Consider the following 22,805-nt stretch of genomic DNA (forward strand, 5'->3'; position numbering starts at 1 on the left):
ACCATGAATTGAAAATGTTATTACTCAAAAAGAGATCATTTAAACAAATATTACTCATTATAAAAATAACAAATACAAACAATTTGAAGTGTCAAGTTCTGTGGTTAAAATTTACCAAAAGTAACTTTGCTCGGTATCTCGTGCTCCCTTTCTAAGTCTATATTATAAACAAAGACAATGAATAGAGGTACAATGGGAAGTAGGGGAAAAAAGCTGCCAAATATTCCCCTTTGATGTTTACACGTAAACATTGCAACTTAACCTCAAAGGGAAGTGGTTTTGAAATTTGTTTAATTTTCATTTAATTTTTCCAATATTTTAATTTAAAAAATGGCATTCTCTTTATGGAATTTATTTGAAGCCAGTATTTTATGCTTGAATGCAATCTGTATCTTAAACGAAGATCGATTTCTTAGTAAAAGTAAGTATATTTATACTAATTAAGAATCTGGTTAAAACGCCATAAATTAACATGTTAAGAGCCAAGCTATTCATGTGAGGCTAATTTTGTCAAGGAGATACTATTATCTATCTACTTATTAACCAAAGCTACAATACCATGATTTTTGTGGAAATTATCTCTAGGTAAAGTTATGCAGAGGACATTCGTAATATGGACATTATAACATCACAATTTGCTTTGTGTATAGCAAAATTATATAGCCTTTCCCATATTTCTCCTCAAATAGGTTTTAATCTGGTCTAGTTTATATCTAACATTTTGTTGCCAGTCTTGCATGATCATACCAAGTTTATCAAACAGCATTGTGTGTAGACATACATGAGGTGAATTTAGTTTGCCTAACTTGCTAAATACTGATGGTCTGGCGCTTCAGGAACAAATAAGATGGCAGACAAGTGACTTAATAAAAGATTTGAGTGAAAGTTCAAATTGTATAGCCGCACAATTTGCATAACTCTTGTTGGTAGTTTTTTGTCAGATTGTGCACATACAAGATTCATGACAAATTATTACATATAGATTAGCATTTACCTCTCCTTTGAGCAAGTTTCCATCTTATGAAAGTGTAAAAACTTAAGTTGATTAGAAGTAGCTCTTCTAATACAACTTTTTTGGTTATATTAATGGGTCTGCCTAGTTGACATTTCAACTTTCACCCTTTCGTAATAGAGTAATTTGCTTTCCCTCGACAAAAAAGTCAGATATTTCGTAACCAATTGGGTTGTGTGATCTTACAAATGAAAATGGTGATATTAAGCTTACAAAAACTGTCTCAAAATGTCTTCACTTCTATGCCTTCTATATTTCCTTAATCTTACTTACAATTAATTACAGAATGGTGCCCCTGAAATCAAGATGAACTTGTATAAGACATATCATATACATTCATTTTTCTTTGTAGTTGGATGGGGCTACAAAAATTCAAACACGCAAGGCTTTGGAGAAGGACCATCCACCAAAGCACAGATATTTAATTTATTACATTCAATCCGTACTGTGGCTCGAGGTATGTATATTAGTTATTAAATGATTTTTGACTGCATTCTGGTAACTTTATAGGTATATATTTATTTTTTAACTGCACTTTGTATTTTTTCAGTTCCTTTGATCCTCCTCAACGCCTTAACAATAGTTCTAAAATTAATACTTGGATGACTTAAAAGGATATTTATCCTTTGAGATATAGGTGAAAACCATTTATATTTTTTTTTACTGAAATTATTTTTAAAAAAGTATTCAATTAAATTCGATTTGAGATTAACTATTCAAGTTTTATATAAAGTTATTAGTAATAAACAACAAACAAATCCCGAAGTATCATAAAAATTACAAACACTTATTTTAAAACCAAATGTGTTTACATCATAAAAATATATGGGCGAAACTAATTATCAACGGGAAAACTAGTCCAAATTACACTAATTCCTCAAGCAATATGCATCTTGATTAGCGCATCCAAAAAATCACCAACCATTCATTTTTTTTTCTTTAATATTCATTAAGTGACGGCATCTATACGAATTGCACACTACTTCAACCGGATTTTAAATTTGCATAGAATAACACAAGAAGTTGAAACATGCAGAGTGCGTCGGTGGATTTATACATGCACAAGTTTAGCACAGCATCGCATAGCATCACACAAGACATGACCTCTACAGACATGACTCTGACAGGTGAGACTAAGTCTTATCTGTTGTGTTATGCTGCGATGTGCACCTTGTGTTGAGCAAATCAAAAATCATTATTTTTGTCATTGTAGCAAAAAATCTACGATAACAGACACTATTTATGTGATAAAAAGGAAAACCTCTAGGTAAACTGAAAACTAAAAATTCCTGTGCCATATTATGTCTCGCCAATCTATAAATCTGGCTTTAACTATTATTATTCTCTATATGTCAATTACCCATAAACATACATTTTCTACTCGCCTTTACTTTTAATGGTGAGCTTTCGTTATTTAACTGTCTGCCTGACGAAATAATAATGAGTAAGTGTAAGAAACAAGAATAATCCACGAGCACAAAGCTTCCCGGAGGTTACATGATCGTGGTAGAGGTAGAAGGGGTCGCGCCAATATCAAAGAAATGTTAGCTTATCTTTGGCAACGAGAGAGAAAGTTATAAGCGGAATTAACTGCTGGTGCCGACTTCTTGCAGTCGCGCTGAAATACGAGAGCTCCCAGTCTTCGGTAATAATAGCGTTTTTTTAATGTTGATTAAATAACATTTAAATGTGCCCAAGATGTACTTGCTTCGCGATTTTTTGGTACTGCTAAGTTGCGTCTGTCTAGTTAAATCGAATAGCACACAGTTCACTCAAGAGCCTCAAACCAGTGAGAATTCGTTGAGTGACGTTGAAGTGCCGTTGAGTTTGCAAAATGTACTCAATTTTTATAATAGTGAGGCATTGAGAAATCGTTGGTCTGAGTTCAGAAATGAAATTTCTACGGATTGCCAGAAGGATGTGGAGGCGTATTTGGATGGACTTAAGAAAGCAGAAATTTGGGCGTTAAAAAGTAAGTACTAGTGTTAGTTTAAAAAAGTTACGAATTTTCTCGTTTGTGGTTGGTTAAAATTGGCGATTAAACTCTTGTCTGCGTACTTATTGCCCCTTCACAAATTTGCTATTCTTTTCATAAAATGTGCACATTACAGTAATGCTGAACGTATACAATTACCTGCAATTGCTTGCAGCTTAATCCCTTTTCTTCCAGTATGCAATCACCAAGTTAATCGATATTAAAAAAATGCAGACTGAAGTAAGTGAATTACAGCTCTAATGTCTTTGTAATTGCTTTATTTCAAAACTCTTTTGGTATTTGACTCATGGATGAAATTAGCTTTAGGCCGAAATTTGCATGTAATAAGTAGATAATTGCTATTACCTGTTGTCTGTAGTAGTATTGTTTAACTTTTATCTGACGATTTTTAATGTCGTAATGCGGAGAGCGAAAGACTCGTGTACCCCCCCTTTTCCATACAGTCTGGGATTAATTATCTTATGGTATTTTTATATCGCAAGATTGCTCAACATTATTACACTAGTGACAGCAAATATTAGTCTAATAATTTGATTGATTTTCTTTCGTTACTATTAAAACACCAGTCTACATTTTAAAAATTTAAGTTTCGTTTTAATGGCTTCTTCTAATAGCCGAAGATAGACGTACTGGCAACTTTATCTAGAAGGCAATTTTCATGGATATTATCCTCTTGGCAAGGTTGCCAGCACTTTGACCTACGAGCCCTACGACAATTTTATCAATATAACGGTTTTAATTTCTTTTTAAGAACATTTTTCTCCTGATTGTCGATGATTTTTTTAACATTTACCGAATCGAGTTACTGTAAACTGTAAGTACGCGTAAATTGTTGAATATAACAATTTTTCAATATCATGTCATGGTTTAAATAAAAGTACTGAAAGCTTCTTGATTGACGCTGAAAATTGCAATTTTTGCGATCGAAGCCGGCGTCCTAGTTAGTCAAAAAGTTAGAAGTTTATTTTCGTTCAGGTTAACCGCATAGATTGATTTATAGTTCAAAAACGCTGAAAGTTTTTCTTGATTAAGAATGATTCCAGGTTATTGAAGACAGGTACATTTTTATTCAGTTAAGTTAAAGTATGGTAAGTCGGAAATGCTCAAATTTTTTGGATTGGGATAAATCAGGGTTAGTAAAAAATCTTTCATTCGGATATACTCAAAAGGTTGAAACCACCTCGATAGAGTTATTCAAGAAAGTTCAAGAAGAAGGTGAAAGTTTCTCTATTGGATTAGGCAAGAATTTTACCATTTTCGAATTTATTTTAAAATCATTAAACTTCTGATTCGGACCAGTCTAGGTCAACCAAAATCGCTGAAATGTTCTTGATTATCTCAGTTCCGGTTAGATAATTGTACAAGTTTATCATCGCTAATTTGCACTATTTCAGTAATGGGGAGTGACCTGAATTGTTCTTTTTTGAATTTCTGAGTAATGTCCTACCGATCTCAGGGTAACATTTTGGAAGGCTGTGAAGAATATTTAGTAAATCTAAACCTGAAGCAATTTTTTTGCCTCGAGGAAGATCTGCAAAAGACACTCGGTCTGGTGTTCTGCCCGCTGGGTAGTGTGGAATTTGCCAAGGCGCCTATTCACTAAAAATCTCGGGTTTCCTTTTCCTGCAGCCTGCAATGACCCGGAACTATCCATGGAGGATAAATCGTCACTCAATTACCTTCCGCCCATCCATTTTCCGCGAATGCGGACGTTGGTGCTGGTCGTCCATTTTTTCCTGGAACATGGGTCGTCGTCTTATGGATTGGGATTATTGCAGTCCCATTATGTTCTATGTTTCAATCGTACCTTCTCTTTTTTTTGATCCAGAGTTATTGTCCTCCTTGAGAGGCATGCTCCATGCGTGTAACCATCGCAGAAAAGGCATTGCTGCCGTGGTCCCTCTTTATGAGGGTTGATAAGAGATGTTGGAGTTAAGTTGTCCACGCATTCTGTTAGCACGTCTCACTGCTCTTCGAATAAATGGGGCATTGGAAAATGCACTGCACTGCGGTGTCGACGACTCCATAGTTCCCGCAATCCGGGCCCGTTTTCCTTATCCTGTGAACCTGAAGCAGCCTGCCTCAGGTTCCAAATGCTACTCAGGTGCAAGGTTTGTCAAAACAGTGATATAATAACATCAAACTTTTCAAGGCGTACGTGCAAATTAAAATTGATAATTTGTTTAACCGAGATCTTTCTTTTGAACTACTTGAACCATATTTGCCTATGCATCTTCTAACTCAATAAACTTAAACAAGCAGATGAAAGTAGGTGATTATTAACAGCTACTTAATAATTACAACTTCCGTTTATTTAATCAGTTTACGTCAAAATGCTAAATCCCAAAGCATACTGTTGTAGATCCGTTTGAAAAGTGAAGACAAAATTGCCATAGAGACTATTAGTAAATTTAAATTAAACGAGGAAACTTATTAACTGATCGTGCAGACTGGAGTATTATGGCGAATAATAAAAAGTTAATGTAATTTATGCATATTATGGGTCGATTTTTCAAATTTCTTTGGGCCTTAATTGGGGCTTTATGACTTAAATTTAAATTATATGGGCTCGATACAGCTAAAATTATCTCTCAACGATTGATTTGGAATTCTCCAAATTGACGCCTTTGAATGGCACACATATTTGAATAATTATAATGGGAAACACGTGTATCTCAAATCTTCTCTACACCCGGCAAGACTTACAAGTATTAGCATATTAAGCGTTAAAAGATTGGAGCAGAATTTATCACTGAGCGCATCATTCCGCGACAATCGGATGCACATTATTAAATTCTTTAGAAAGCACTAAATAAGTAATAACAAATTTGCAATGGTTTTGCAATTTGTACTATTTACATTATGTGTGCTTCACTCTTGTCCCGAAAATAGGTCTAAGTTCCGCTATAATGTCAGTCATTAGCTCAGTTTTTATTTGCGAAATCAGCAATTAATAAGTTATATAATGGCGTTCCATGCATGACTGTATGAGCCAAGAGATCGAAGTTATTTGGTTCAGGCAGAATTACCAATTATGTATGTTTCATGAGAGATTACGCCGAGTCATGACGAGGGTGGTTTAATATGCAATTGCGAAGACACCTATGCGTAAACTCGACTTTGTTCTACATTATTGGGTAATATTCCAAAACAGTGGTGAAAGCTGAAGTTATGCAATGAGTAGTGTGCACTTTTGGTGACCAAATTTGCAGGTGAGTTGTTTTAATGCGAATTTTACATAAAGGAATTATAGGAAATGGGTCAAAAGCTGGGTGCTTGTGCCGTGGATAAATTTCCCGTTATGTAGCCATAAAATGCTGTTCAAGTAGTACGAGAGCTGTTTTAAGTTTTACATATAGAACTGGAATAAAACAGTAGATAGCTTTTTTCTGGAATTCTGGAAGCAGTTATTGCACTCCTTTGTTAACAGAGTCAAAATGACGTTTTTGAAGGTGTTGATTGCTTCTTCTGGTGACTAACTTTTGACGACGCAGTCTATTCTTGATTTTCGGAAAGGTAAAGAAATAGTTGAGACTTAGGTCGAGACTATACGGAGGATGGTCTAACAATTCAACGTAATGTTGCGTTAAAAATTTCATCGTCTTGCGAACTGTGTGCGAACTTGTCTTTTCTTGGTGGAGGATAATTTGTCGTTTGGGGTTGATTTTTCTAAGCCCAGCGACGATTTGGCAAATGGTTGTATACCAATCAGTAGTAACAATTCTTTAATCTTTTCAGAGAATTGTTGCTACATGGTCTGCTCTTGAGACAAATATCGCGACCATCTTTTTGAACACACTGCGAGAACGGATGACTTTTGTTGGTTTTCCTTCACCTTGGAAAACTCAAACAGACGACTGGCCTTTATTTTTGTATTCTTATGAGTAAATCTACGATTTATCACAACTGACAATGCTGTACACGTTTTTAGAGTTTCCTGTGTTGAAGTGATCTAGAGTCTTTGGTCACCAATTAACCTTAGCTTCTTTCTGTTCTTCGGTCAACAGATGCGGTACCCAACGAGACACAATTTTTTTATAGTCACTTCTTCATGCAAAAATTTTTTAATTGAAGTCTTTGAGATCCCAATGATGCCTCAATTTTGCGATATGTCACAAGCCGATCTTCCTTGTTGCGCTTGCGCACAGCATCGTCATTTTCCTGTGATTGTCGTTGTTGATGCACCTGCCTTTGAATCGTCGCTAAGACTCTTCCATTTACGTTTGAATTCTCTCTATCAAGGAGAAATTGTCGGCTGATCTGGCGTTTCATTGCCAAAAAACAGAAACCCACTCGTCGAAGCATTCTTGTTGAGATAATTCTCTTCCACATTATAAAAAATTATTGTGCCAAAATCTTATCGGTTTAATTCCATTGTTCGAACAACGACGTTGACCAAAGTTGACAACGTTGTTGTCAACTTTGAAACTTCATTGTATCTATAGCACTATAAGGGTCGCACTGAAACTTTGGATTTAGGTTAACTAAAAATTGAAATTTTATTAATGACATTTGAGTAGTGTTGCCATCTATATCCTTGTATGTAAAACATAAGACAATCCTTGTAATAATGCCATTAAGCTTTAGAAAAGGGTGCAGATACATTTGCTTACAAAATTGACCGTACATAAAGTAAAAGTTAATAAATTTGTTACAAATATGTATCCACACTTTTTTGTGTTTTAACGAACATATAACTATTCCGAATAAGTATAGAATAGAATATGCTACAAAAAGTAGCAAAGTAGTTTGAATTCAAAAATAATAATTAATAAACAATAATCAACTATAAATGTAGACACACAATTAGCCATACAAAACATGTAATTCATTTTTATAGCCTCAAAAAACTTGCCAATACAAGTTTTTTGCTCCAATTCTGCCGATGACTGATACATTTATTCATAAACCATTGTGCTGAGCTTACTGCATTAATTTCATCAGAAATAATAATTATGACAAAAAAAAATTTAACTAATCTTATAACACATAAACTAGTATTAAACTTTTATTCTACAGGATCCACAATGAGAAAAATTGGTGAATTAATAGACAAGGTACATTTCACAGTGCAGTGATTATATACAAATATCGCTATGAAAGATTAATACAAGACAAGCCTGGAAGAGGACGGAAAAAACATCACTGTCTGAAAAGAATGAAAATTTCGTTTTACGTGAAAGGAGGATTAATCCGAAAAAAGTGTTTCAAAATTAACGACAGAAATGTCCCAAAGAATAAATAAACCTGTGTCAACTGAAACAGTGTGAAGAGTTCTTAGAAAAATCGGTTATAATGGCATAATAGCACGAAAGAAACCTTGTATATATCAAAAATTAGTCGACATAAACGTTTTTACAACAATTAAAAAATATTTAAATGAATTTGCTGAGTCCTGAGGCACGGTGATTTTCACAGATAAAACAAAAATTTACTTATTCTACTCAGATTTGAAATAAATTATATGGAGAAAACCAAATACAAAGCTTCATAATAAAAATGTTGTTAAAACACTTAAGCATGGAAGAGAATTTTTAATATTATAGGGTGCTATGGGAGCTAGTGATACAGGGAACTTGCACTAAATTAAGAAAATAATGGACAATAATGTCTACCTCGATGTTTTAAAAACCAATTTGAGATCTTCTGCTGAAAAATTGAACATGCCTAGAATTTGTTATTTCCAACAAGGCAATAATTTTAAGCACACTGCTGGTATTGTAAAACAATGGTTGATATAGTATAATGTACTAAAATTAATAAATTTTCCACCTCAATCAACAGATCTAAACTCGATTGAGAATCTGTGGGGAATTTTAAAAAACGAAGATCAAAATCGCAACTGTAGTAATTTAAAAGAATTCAAAAACGTCGTCAAAATATTTCTGCAGATGTAACAAAATAGCTGGTACAATCTATGCCACGTGGCTTGAAAGCTGTAATTAAAGCTAACGGAAGTACTAAAAAGTACTAATTTCTTAAAGTGAATTAGTAATTTGTATATATTTGTGTTTTGTACTGTTAATTTAGTGTCTACATTTATTGTTTATTATTGTTTCTTAATTATTATTTTTTAATTGATACTTCTTTGTGATTTTAACACATTTTATTCTATAATTATTTATAACAGATACGGATGTTCATTCAACACAAAAAAGTGTGGAAACATTTATTTGTAATAGATTTATTAGCTTACACGTTATGTACGGTCAATTTTGTAACTGTATGTGTATGTATCTGACCTTCACGTTAAAACATTTAAAACCTTCACTTTTAGCGATTTCTGATCTGATCTCGTTAAAGATTGGCTCGATTGACCTAGCTGTACTTGTGGTTAATCATTGACTTTCCCAGATCTCCTTGAATTGCCCTTATTTGGTATATTATTTTGGTCGGTTTTATTTCCGGTGTCGGATACGTAAATAACAAAATAACGATTTCGATGTTCCCCTGACTTAACACGGGGTTTTAATCTAGCCTCATAAATTCGTATTATGATATAATTGAAAATTAACGTTGCATGTGTGTAGGTTGGCCATTATGGCCATTATGGCCAAAATATCCGCTCTAAATGTAAAAACAACGACTGGGTGCATAATTATTCTCTATAGCGCAAAATATATAATTTATTGCTGCCCGCTCCTAGCTTAATCCCATTATTCACTATCAATACCTGCTGAGGTATAAAACTACCAAATTGTTAATGCTTCCTTTTTTACATACAATTGTTGTAATGCCAACTCTATAGAAGACCAATTGATTCACGACTCATTCGACACAAGAAATCAACAGAACCTTGAATTATCATGCATAAACAAATATCAGACGCTGGCATGAATTAAACGTTCAATTTTCACTTAACAAAGATTATATAATTAATAATCTGTTAATCATCGGAGATAGCTCATTTTGGAGAAGAAAGCGAAAACGTTAAGTAAGAGTAATCTGGTCTTGCTCTAATGACCTAGTTAGCAGGTCTTACCTGGTACGGCAATGTTTGCATGCGTGCATTACGTTCTGTATGTTAACATCACGAGTTTAATGCAAGAAACATGTGAACACCTTTTGAATCTGTTTGAGAATTTAAAAGTGAAATTCGCCCCCTAGATAAGTTACCTAGACGTGGTGCATACGCGCCTTATCAGTTTCGAAAACCTAATTAAACACGATTTTTCTATTTTTTTGCAGATTCAATGATTTATTACCGATAATGCAATTTCAAGTTCTTAATTGATTTCGATATGCTACTTTATTGGGTCGATATCTCAAGTCCTTCACATAGATTTAATTGGAATTATATGACACAATAATAAAAGAGAAATTTTGTAATAATGGTATTTCTACAACAGTATTGTCTCTATGTATAGGGTGCGTTAACAATTCGCACGACTATAGAATTAATAACACTTGCAAACCTATGAATTTGAATAATATAAATTAATCCTATTGCTGCCTGCGCATGTTGATATACGTATCATTGAACAATACTTTCAATCATATTCAATCTGTTCAATTCTGAAAGCTTTGATACGAGAAGTTCCGGTTTAATTAAGAATTCTGGAAATTTCCCTTTGACCAGAATTCTGTAAATCCTAGTTTAGGTCAGTATGAGTTAGTCGAAACCTACTCGAGGTCTCAGGGTGCGTTCTTGAATCTATGATTAGCTCAGAGTTTGATATATTGGGCGTTCCAAAAATATTGTGCCAAACTTAAAGAGGATATAGGGGACATTGCGGAGAACAATTTTTGCATACAAACCCCTAGTCAAAAATAAGCCGTTTTTGCTTAACACTCATTTTTGTTGAAAAGACTTCAATATTCAAAATGAATACTTTTTGTTTCCAGGGGCAAGTTTGTCAAGTGCATTCCTAAACCTAATGTTGTGGAAAAGTGATTTTATTCACAATCGCAGCAAATTAAATGCTTCATATTCCTTTCTTTGGCGAAAAATGTTTGCTTTTCAACTCTGAAAATGGTCAAATTTACATTTAAAAAGGATACAGACATGCACCTAATTTATGGCGAAGCAATTCGTAGTGTTAGAGAAAAAGATCGCCTTTATGCTGGACGTTCTCCGAATTACCGACATCCGTCTCGAAACATATTTTGGTATCCCATCGTCCATTACAAGAAAAAGGCAGTTTTTAACCAGATAGAGGAACCGGATATCCACGGCCTGCACGAACAGTGGCCTTTGAGAAAAACATTTGAACTGATCAACAATCTACCACCAGCACGTGTGTAATAGCGAATTAAACGAACGCTGCTCACCAAACAATGTGTCGAGTACTTCACGAACGACTCTTGCACCCTTATCACCTTCAAAAAGTGCAAGCAGTAAGTCCACGGGTACATTTTTCCCAATGGTTTTTGCAACGTATTGCAAACCAACCAGATTTTGGTAATTCTATTCACCGATGAGGCTTGTTTCACCAGGGACGAGTGCTTCAATAGTCGCAATAACCACATGTATATCGGACTATTACAATCCTCACGTCGCATGGATCAAAGCTTCATAGTGCAACTTCACATTTTGCCCGTATTGTGCAGAATAATCTAAACTAATATTTTCATTGACGATGGATCAGAAGAGGCGGACCTATCACGCAGCTAGCGCGATATCCCGATTTAAGCCTGTTGGATTTTTTCCTTAGAGTTACGTCCAGTCATCGATATATGAAACTCCTATCGTCACCCAAAAGTAAATATAAGGAAGAGTGACAACAGCCTCTCTTCGTGCAGCAAAATTCGCACATCTTACAAGGGGTGCGCGATTCAATCATTCAAAGAACAAATTTATGTAACCAGGTTGGGGGTTGTCATTTCGAACCTTTATTATTAATTTTTCTTACATAATCTTTAATAAAAACGAATTAAATACCAAAGTATTTTGGTGTCAACGAGGTAACAATACGTTTTGGAACAAAAATGATTCCTGAGCGAAAACGGTTATTTTTTAACTATGGGTTTTTATGCAAAAATTGTTCACCGTAATGTCCTCTATACCTTCTAAAGTTTGGCACAACCTTTTTGGAACACTCTGTATTGCTGATGAATTAACATTGATTCGAGTTGTAAAAGACACACACATTTAAGTCTCATACGGCATTCAAACTCATTTTCAAGTCGTTCGGTTTAGGCAAGGTGATACCCGTTTTTTTGGACAAAATTAATGCCATTCTGAGGTCATAAATAACAAAACTAAGTTTAAAATATTGCTAAAATTCTCTTTCAGCCAGCTTCGTTTCTTGCCTACCCAAATACCATATCAATACTGACGTCAATATTTTTCATCGAGACCTCTAAAATATGTTGTGGAGGAATTTGCATCACAAAGCGGCTTCACAGGGTTCATATTTTAAATGGTTTTTAAATTTTGCATTAATTTAAGGTGACTTCAAGAAGAATTTTTGGAAATTCAGAGTAGGAAAATTTTATCTTTATATTTAAATTACTCAGAGTTTCCAAAACACTCTCGTCTCGCTAGAAAATTTTCAACAAAATAAAAAAAAGTCAAAATTTCCTGCAAGATGACATCATTGTGACGCTAATTTTTTTAACCTAATGATGTATTAAAACCTATCAAAATAAGTACATGTGAGCTTTCATAAAGAAAGCCATATGGGGTTACTTATCAACCTATTCAATGTAAATGCAAAAAACATGTTGTCCCATAATATTGTAACCTATCCTTGGACATGTGCGGAATGTCACAGGCACCTACTGGTGCCCCATTGTAAATTAGAAATGGACTAAACTTGTACTAGTCAGAATAGATCATTCGTGGTAAAAGATAAAGGTCTGTTTATCATCTCGCCTAAAAACATATGGAAGTGCGAATAAGATGATTAAGGGATGTAAGTGTGGGAAGAATGTGGGAAGTATGGTGACAGGCTTTTGGAAGAAAAGCAGATGCACCTGGGGTGACTCTCACGCATCAAAAAGGGATTCATTCGATTCCCGATTCTAGAGAAATAAAGAAGTACCGCCTAAACTTGTGTTTTTGTTTCTCTACGAGTTAGGGAACTTCTGACATACATAATAAATAATTTCGAAATCACTAAAATTTACTTTATATCTATTAAAGAGGATACAATTCATTTAAAATGATTCAACAAAAGATGATGCAATTAAGAGGGATTCATCCCGTTCAATTTTAAACACTTCCCTACTAAATGATTTAAAATGACGTCAATACTACGTCTGAAAACGTAAAAATTTGTTCGCAAAGCATCGTTGAAATTACGTCGCGAAAGGGCACCTGTGACATTCAAATATTATAACGTTATTTTTACGTTATTAATTTTTAAGACCAATTACATTTGCCTGAAAATGAGGCGTAGGTCGGTTTATACTTGATGGGCACGAAGTTGTGGTTAATTTAAAAAAAATATGTTTAACAAATTTACTTCAAATAAACCACTTTTAAGCCTCTTGGATAGTAGTGTTTATTTTCGGAACGATTGTTTAAGAAAGTTTGAGTGTTACAAAAACCTCAGTTAAACGGGTACAAAGCAGTTTCACGGTGATTAAAAATGATCTAGTAATATTCTCAATCCAAAAAAAAAGAGAAAATATTTCCTCTAGTGGTTTTATGGATAATTTATAGGTGGGAACTGGTCCTGATAACTCGGGGAAGAGTTTAGTTTCAATATCAGGTTATTAATCAAATCCGTTATATAATTTTTGACTATAAAACGAGTTTTTGCTTGAGGTACCAGTGGTGCAATAACCCTTTAAACATTTTCTTTCCAATATATAATATATTTAAAACACAAATCGATTGATAAACGAGACACAAATATTACTTAACACTTTAGTTTAGGTGTGCTATAGGTAAACGATTATATGTACATATAACTTAAAGGTATAAGAGCAAATTTATGCTTCAAAAACTACGTACGTGCAAAGGCCAATTTTGATATAAATTAACGTAGATTTAAATTCGGTTCTTTCGGTAGTTAAACTTGAGAGCGTTTCTTGCGCCCTTGGACGTAAACTTTAGGGGTGCAGCTATAGCATGCTAACTGTCCCATAAAGTGCAAAACTCATCCCTTAGCTCCTTAGTTCGCAAACTCGATGAAGCGACAATGGTATACTTTGGATATATTACACGACGAAAAATTTAACTTTGTATTTAAAAAATTGTGTGAAAATTTAAGGGGATAGCAGCGCTTTGCAGAGACACGCGGTATATTCATTTAACAATACCTCATTAATTCATTATTTAAAATACAGAAAATAAAACTCAGAGCTTTTTCTCATAAAGGTCAAACCCAAAGACGTATTACCATGACCATTTAGTCAGGTGGCTCATCTCAAGGTCCCCGCAATATCAATTATCAATCCATTTTTAACAAGTATCCCATGTCAAGGTGCTCTATGTTTATTAAACCACAAAAATAATAAAATAAATTTAGAAATACAGGGGATTCCAGGAATATTGGTACCGATGAGTATAACGTACTAGTGGATAAAATAATAGAAATATTCTGCTAAACTTACCTTATACAAAAGTTGCTTGTTTTCGACAAGTCGAACTGATTTTCGAAAATCTGATACATCTTTATATTGAACACATTATGTATTATTTTATTTCCCATATCAATTCCGTGGGTAGACTGGTGGTCTGTAAGCTCGCAAAAGAGGCTGTTTGATTAATTGGACGCCATTGTATCGTCGTTATCATTTGACCAACATATAAGAAATATAAGTGTATTCGCCATAACCTTTTTTCTCCTTTTATTGTTATTATAAACTGCTCAATTTAAGATTGCTTTTATTTGGTATTTTTTTTTATTATGAAAACAAAACTTGATTAAATTCGGTACAAATAAATCGACACATAGTTTTACAAAAATTTGTCCCATTTGTGGTCACACGGGAAAGACGCTTTCTGTTTAGAAGGTTTTGAAAACAAAAGAATAACGCTTTGGTTGTCAGTATTAATGGCGTTTTCGCGTTTCCTTCCATTTCGCTCGCGAATCATAAAACTTCAAGTGAAAATGTGGAAGACTCGAAAAGTTTGGTGTGAAGTTGAAGATTAATTAAATAGAAAGATAACGAATGGTCGTGCGGGATCGTGCTCGATTAAAAACAGGTAAAAATCGCGCTTTTAAAATGCGATTTTATTTGACAGTACCGGGAATGTCGTCTTGTTTACATTCGGGTGTCCGAAAACGAACGAAAAGTTTCGGCTAATCAGAAGAACAAAGTCAGGGGCGTACGTGCTACCGAGCAGTGCAGTACTTGTTGTGTCGAAAATAAACACTAACGGAAATTCTTCTCTATGGCTGATGACTCATCTTTCCAAAGGATTAATTTGAAGTAAGTGATTTTATTTTTTGATTTGATGTGATTGTACCTAATTTAATCTCTCTATTAATGATTATTGTAACTGGTTTTTGTTAGTGTTTAGTTTCTTTTTATGTCCTTCCTCAAGTGGAGGAAACTAAGAGTTACCAATGTTTACTATATAATATAAATTGGAAAAATTTGACCATCGATTATATATGATATAAGAAAAAATTATCTCTTGTTGCTAATTCTCTATCGACATTCTTAAAGAGTTATAGTGTCCAAAATCAAATTTCTCCGCTTACACATGTGCATTCGGTTTCATTTGCTTTGACAAATGCCTGACTTTTAAAAAAGTTTTATGAAATAAATTCTCATATTACATAGGTTTTATTTCAATATTGCTTAGGCGCACCAAATTTTCAATAACCTCTTGAGGAATCGTCTCTGATTCTTCCAAACCATGCGATAATTCTGATATTTAATAGCATTTATAATTTGTCCAACCAAAATTATCATTTCGAAAGATTAAAATACTGATTTAGACTCATTCACTTCATTAATTGTAAAAGTAACTTAATTAATTTTCGATTGATCTTTAGGGGATAACGTCTAAAAGTTTTTTTAGATTGCATCATTTTTTTTATTTATTACTTTTAGTTGCATTTTAATAATATATTAGTCTTGATGCGTCGGCTCCTCGAGTGTGTAAAGAATTAATAAAAATATTGAAGCTATCGACACTTATAAAAAAGAAACGGATATTTTAAATGAATTTGTCATACCTACAAGCCTTTCTACTTATTCCCAGGTTACAGAGTTAAAATAAGTACTTCGACACCATGTAGAATGAAAATAAAAATGAAATAATACAAAATACAACAAACAACTTTTGTTTGAGGCAAATTTAGTTGAATCGCTCTATTTCTTTACCTTCTTGCACTCAATACTCATTTCTATAATTGTTTCTGGGACACGCTCGTATATGTGTGATTGTTTTTTTATTAGTGGACGATGCCAGCGGCAAATATTCAACTGGTTGGTATTGGGGCAACCATTACTGGTTGGGATCCAAGAACCTTTGCGATAATATCGTTCCTAATCCTAATGGATTCATTGTGGTCAAGGTAAGTCTATCTAATTCTACTATATGCTAAAGTTATAAAGAATGTTTTTAGAATCGGTCCAGGGTGGTCAAAAGGGCAGTTAAAAAGTACGAACCAGACAGCCCTAGTCAGGCTATCGGATATAGAAAAGGTCCTTTGGTGCACTCCTCAGTACCACCATTCCTAGTTTCATTTTACATGTTAAAGATTGATTTGAATTCCAGTTTTACTTCTGAGGTAATGCATATATCTTGAATTGACTTTTTTTAATGTATACAAAATGTATGATTAAATTACGTAAATATTTTCTATTCCCGTAAAAACAGGACTCGACCAGTTTCAGGAAAAGTTTCATTACAAAATTTGAGAAATGTTGGGAAAATTACAGAGTTTTCTTAATACAGATACTCAAAGAAATGTCTTCGGATAAATTCTTTATTATTTCTGAAATTCAAATTGAATCAGATCAGAACAATTCAGAATTTCAGAATCAAAAAAATCCAAATTGAAAATCAGAGCAAAAGTTAAAGAAACTTCATACACAATGGAATTTTTTAGTTTCATTGGAAAATTTGAGATATTTGTTATCAAAGTTTAAAATTGTGTAAAATGCTGTTAAATATGCAGATTATAAAGGGAGTTTTATGTGTAAACTTTAATCAAAATATATCTATGCAGTCCATAGAAAAATACTGCAACATCACAATCAAATATTGTACATCCCCACAAATTACTGCACCGTCATTAATACACTTGTTCATTAAAAATAATTATTTCCAAATTTAATTCATTTAGGAGCGCATCTTGTCCGTTGGTCTCTGTTTACCATACATTTGCTCTGAAAACGATGTGAAGACCATAATGAAGCAAACAGCCTCATCCTCCAATATTGTAACCGTAGATGTAATTGGCATTAAGTCCCATTACAACTATTTCAATATTTTCCATGATAGAACATTTTTGACTCTTTGGTAGGTCCAAAACTCCTCTTTCTATTTGGTATTAAAATATTTTTTCCTAGTTTGGTAACTGCAGGAGTGACTTGTTGCTTGCTGGTTGGCACGTTATTCGATTACTACTTGGAACACCAAAAGAATAAACAAGTAGCAAGGATTACTCAAAGATATTCAATGCCTAGTTTGAAGTCGGCTAATGGTATGTATGCAAAAGTTGCAGTGTCCAAAAATCAAAACCTTGCGATGTCATCATAAATTATTATTCAAATTTTTAGTAGTAATTAATTATTAAATTTCGAATTAATTATTTATTTTACGGGCTGAATAAATGAGCTGAAACCGCACTAAGAACAACAAACATTGGGGTTATTCAATTTTAACTAATTTGGTATGGTTTGAGGCTCAGTATTTCTTCAACAATGACAATAAACTGAGAGTTTGTTGCGTGATTTTTCACTATTTTTATAGGCAAATCGGGGATTTATGTTGTGAATACCAGCGATGGTAATAATAATGGAAACGGGCCTACAATAAGCAATTCTGGGTCTACTCCTCGTGAAACTGTTGCAAGTATGTAATTCCGAGAACAAGATCGGTGCTGGATGTTGTTAAATAACCAATGTTTTAATTATTATTTGAACTAATACTATAATAGTACTTTCTAACATGTTCATGTCGTTAAATTAAGGGAGAGCTTTTCGATCGTTAGTTAAGTGATTGTTCAAAATTGCATCATCCTACTATGAAGAAATTAACAGGAGATTGAAAGATCGTCCTGTACTTTCCTAACATTAATTATAAGTCAGAACTGCTGCAGTTGATTTACGGGATTTGGAATCATCAATTATGTGAAAGTAGGAATAAAGGGATCTGTAGCCACTATGTATAAACTTTAATAATAATCTGACTGACTATACATAGTAATCCAAATTGATTATGAAAAACTCACAATTTGGAAGGAAAACTAATTCTACTGCTTGACCGAAATGTTACTAAAAATATTTCTTCAAATACATTCTAAACATGGCTCTATCGAAAGCTTTAATAAATCCTAATAACATCTTTCCACTATTTGAAATGGGATATCTATATATATAAATAATTTTTCTTCCTCAACGTACATAATTTTCCAGGACTAATCTTCAGAGAGCTAATTTTATCCTTTTCCGTGCGAACCAACATGAAAACCATTTGCGATAAAACTGTAGGAAGTGACACCATTCCAGTATTACACGGACTTAAATCCATAAGTATGGCATGGGTGATTTTGGGCCATACTTGCATTGTTGCCTTCAAATACTCTGGTAGGTATTACTCGTTTAGTTTAAAGAAAAATGTATAAGTTTATACTGTATTTTAGATAATATGGATTACAGAAAAGTGGTACAAAAAGAGCTGTGGTTCCAAACAATCACAAATGGAGCTTTCAGTGTAGATACTTTCTTTTTTGTCAGCGGTTTACTGGTTTCCTTTCTCTATTTTAGGACTAATGCAAAAGGAAAACTTGACCCCCTTTCGAAGGGGAAGAGTGGGTTTGTGGCTGGTTTACTACATTTTTGGGGTTTGATTTTCTACAGATTTGCAAGGTAAAATCCCTTTTTGATATGTATAAAACATATTTTACACACAGTACAAATTTTTCAGGCTTACAGTACCATATTTATTTTCACTGGGGGTCACAGAAGTAGTCATGAAATGGTTCTATTACAACTCAGTTTTCGAGCCTCCCACCATGGACCATGAAACTTGCCCTAAATATTGGTGGAGGAATATTCTTTATATAAACACCTTATTTCCAGTGAATGAGATGGTAAGTGCAGTCACAATTTGTCTTTATAATATATACATTGCTTCCATTATTTAGTGCATGCTCTGGAGTTGGTACCTCTCAGACGACACGCAATTCTATGCTATTGGAGCTGTTATCCTGATATTAGCTGCGAGGTAAACCTTTCATTCTATATCATCCCTAACGTTCAGTGATGTGATTTAGATCTAGAAATTTCCATAAATAATCTTTGCTATAACTATGTTTTCTGACATTCTCATGGTTATTATTAAAGTCTGCATTGTGTTTTCTATAGACTGATGTATGATGACTACATGAATAATGTAGCATAACAGTCTCGAAATAAAGGAAAAAATAATAATAATGAACATTAGTGAAAACATTTTCCTTATTAATATTTCAACAGCTTTTAAGGGCTACATACAGATTGATTATAGAATCATAATTGATACATTGATTTTTTCTTAATAAAGCCACTTCAAGAGCGCTGCCTCCTTGCTGATTCTTTTCTCAGTAAGTTCCTGGATAACCACAGGCTACATAGCCTATAGCAACAGCCATATGCCTGGCACCGACGACCCATTGGCCCTTTTCGACAAAATCTACGACAAACCCTGGACCAGATTGGGGCCCTATATGATCGGCATGTGCGTTGGGTGGTTGCTATTCAAGAAAGATTGCAGGATACCTATGTCCAAGGTGGATATTGCCTAAAACAATTTTTAGTGTTTCATAGTAGTATTCTAGGTTACAGTTATTGTGGGCTGGATTTCCTCCTTAGGGCTTCTCCTAGCCCTAGTTTACGGCCTCTACGACGTACAACTAGACCCTATAACAGGGGCCGCATATAGTTCCCTAAGTCATTCTGCATGGGCTCTGGGTCTCGCCTGGATAGTTGTGGCTTGTGTAACTGGATATGGAGGTAGAAAGTCCATTAACTCGGCATTTTTTCAACTATTTAACATTATGTCTTTTCCAGGAATAGTAAACAAAATTCTCTCTCTTCCAATCTTGTACCCATTTAGCAGGGTAACTTACTGCGCTTACTTGGTGCACCCTTTGCTCATCAGAGGAATGGTGATGGGAATGGATAGTCCCCTCCATCTGGGACGTCTCCCTACCATCATAATCTACATGGGTCAAGTAGTGGGGTCTTACATTCTGTCCTTTGTCCTTTCACTGATGTTTGAGGCGCCGATAGTGTCGATGTTGAGGATCATAAATAAAATAGTCACGCATAAAAAGAGGACGTCGGATAGGTCGGTATGAGGAAAGATTTGTTATCAGAATATGAATAGAGCAAAGATCTTTGCTTAGCTTAGACAAAAAGAATGAATGGAAGAAAAAAGATGTTACATAATATAAGAATATGGTAATATACGTGTGAAAGTTGGCATCAATGAGAGCGCACAAAAGGACTGATGATTTTGAATGAATTGTTATAATAGAATATAAGATAATTTTGGAAATATTTGCTTCTGAAGACGCAAGATTAATTTTTTTATACATATAACAAATTGAATAAGGTAGTTTATATTCATTACAAATTGCTGGTTGTCTTGCGTAGAAGGTTCCTTTAAAATGACCCATATGCTGACATTCAGAACCAAAATGGTGGCGTAAGACGACATCTTTAAAATATTTTAATATGGTCTAATATTTTCTAAAACATAAACTAATTGTCATATTTATTCCAAATTGTCGTGTTATCATTAAAATCATTATTTGAGAATTTTTTGTATTCTAATTTTTCTTACATGAACTCTTCTTTATTTTTTATTAGAGTCCAGTTTGATATTCTAGAAAGACGATATCTAATGTTAACGACCATTAATTGGGTAATCTAATGTTAAAAGAGATCTTCACCATAATAAACGGTTTTTACTGTTATCCATACCTATATATTTAAGTTTTATTTATGTGATTTAATAGGTTTAGCTTCGGTATAGTCGGAATATTGAACTTGAAGATTTGCGTCATGAGTCGCGATGTAATCTCTAAATGACAGCAGGTCGTAAATAAGATTTACCTTTAATTACAAACTTGATTTAGATAGTATTTTCTTTAGGAATAGTTGAGGTTCGTAATAAAATTTAAGGTTACACGCCGTTGTTTATTAAATAAGTTTACCCATTCTTTTACAATTTTAGAGCACATCAACGTTCTTCGGAAAGAGAGTAATCATATGTTCACCTGAAATACAGTAATTAAATTAATGATAATAATAAGACTGTCTTAGATCCAATTATAATTTAATTAGAATATACTTATCACTTGCGGCATACATCGTGAGACCTAATCATATGTTTATGTGTTTTAATAGCGGTTATCCACGTGATGATTTATGAACAAGACTATGTATCATAAGTATGGACGCTTCTGATGCATCAATGACTCTTTAAAAATTGAAACGTTAAAAACAAAAGTTAAAAATTAAGAACGAAAACGTAATTCCGCAAATTCAATATTCAAACTATATATAGTTTTTTTGGTTCTTAATTCTTTATAGATATTAATTAGTATAATAGATAAGACTTATTCATTCTCTCTTAATTAACCTTTTCTACCCATTACCTAGGAAAATATCTGTAGATATACATAATAGTTGCTACATTCGGATAGACCTAATAATATATGACCTGCATTGTAATATGTGAAGGTTCGGGCGCCCCCTGAGGCAATACTAAACAGTACGATGCAAATTTATGGAATAAATTCATTTAAAATTCAGCGATGTGGTTTTTGGAAAAACGCTCGGACACGTGGATTTTTATTTTTTCATGTAGTTTTTCTGACCGTAAAGTCATGTATACAAGGTGGCTCAAAAATGAGTTATGACAATCAACTTCATTTTTTTAAATAGAAACCCCTATTTTTTATTTCATTTTCGGATTCTACATCGAATTCTAAGTATGTTTCATGTACCATGTCTTATATCTAAACCCGACAATTATCAGAAAATTTACGTCTAAACATATCAATAACTAAGACATCTCTTAGACCAGATGCACTTTGTATGGATGCTATTTTTCCTTTTTTAGCGTTCTAAGGATCGTGGACTGATGTAAATTATTGTCGAGTCGAATCGGTCTGGTGTTAATATGGAGCTAACGCTAAAAAAGGAAAAATGGCATCCATACAAAGTGCATCTGGTCCAAGAGCTGTCTTAGTTACTGATATGTTTAAATGTAAATTTCTCGATAACTGTTGGATTTAGGCATGGAACATACTTAGAATTCGATATAGAATCCGAAAATTAAATAAAAAATAAGGGTTTCCATTTGAAAAAATGAAGTTGATTGTCATAACTCATTTTTGAGCCACCCTGTATACATGACTTTACTACCAGAAAAAATGCATGAAAAAATAAAAACTCACGTGTCCGAGCATTTTTCCAAAAACCACATCGCCGAATTTTAAATGAATTTATTTCATACATTTGCATCATACTGTATATTAGCTACGTACCCTCATTCGCATTTATTGTAATTATGTGCTCCATGGGATATGGTTGCTTATAATATGGGGCTTTTCCCATTGATGATAAATATCTGATATTATGGTATGGCATAATACTTGCCAAATCTATTATTTAACCGAAAATGCCTGATGACAGAGAACTCCAATAAGTATAAAAGTTGAATTTGGA

General features: G+C 33.7%; 2 protein-coding genes across 5 annotated transcripts; both read left to right on the top strand.

The window, feature by feature from the left end:
• The first annotated feature begins 242 nt into the window (after nucleotides 1-242).
• On the top strand, nucleotides 243-1,634 carry LOC136408620 (immediate early response 3-interacting protein 1). Its single transcript, XM_066389722.1, has 3 exons — nucleotides 243-421; nucleotides 1,365-1,469; nucleotides 1,563-1,634. The coding sequence occupies exons 1-3, from the start codon at nucleotides 331-333 to the stop codon at nucleotides 1,616-1,618; spliced, it is 252 nt and encodes an 83-aa protein (XP_066245819.1). The 5' UTR covers nucleotides 243-330; the 3' UTR covers nucleotides 1,619-1,634.
• A 918-nt stretch (nucleotides 1,635-2,552) lies between these two features.
• LOC136408086 (nose resistant to fluoxetine protein 6) lies at nucleotides 2,553-22,776 on the top strand. 4 transcript variants are annotated; one of them, XM_066388892.1, is made up of 13 exons: nucleotides 2,554-2,984; nucleotides 16,314-16,426; nucleotides 16,484-16,648; nucleotides 17,207-17,382; nucleotides 17,433-17,566; nucleotides 17,836-17,937; nucleotides 18,501-18,671; nucleotides 18,728-18,953; nucleotides 19,012-19,177; nucleotides 19,232-19,311; nucleotides 19,630-19,855; nucleotides 19,904-20,078; nucleotides 20,136-22,774. In XM_066388892.1, exons 1-13 carry the CDS (start codon nucleotides 2,711-2,713, stop codon nucleotides 20,423-20,425), a joined length of 2,298 nt encoding a protein of 765 aa, XP_066244989.1. In that variant the 5' UTR covers nucleotides 2,554-2,710; the 3' UTR covers nucleotides 20,426-22,774. The 4 variants fall into 4 exon arrangements, with proteins under 4 accessions (XP_066245007.1, XP_066244989.1, XP_066244981.1 ...); XM_066388884.1 differs by having other exon boundaries at nucleotides 16,314-16,432; nucleotides 20,136-22,773; XM_066388910.1 differs by lacking the exon at nucleotides 20,136-22,774 and having other exon boundaries at nucleotides 2,553-2,984; nucleotides 16,314-16,432; nucleotides 19,911-20,072.
• Nucleotides 22,777-22,805: the final 29 nt, after the last annotated feature.

The sequence above is a fragment of the Euwallacea similis genome, chromosome 1 (genome assembly GCF_039881205.1).
Source record: "Euwallacea similis isolate ESF13 chromosome 1, ESF131.1, whole genome shotgun sequence".
NCBI lineage: Eukaryota > Metazoa > Arthropoda > Insecta > Coleoptera > Curculionidae > Euwallacea > Euwallacea similis.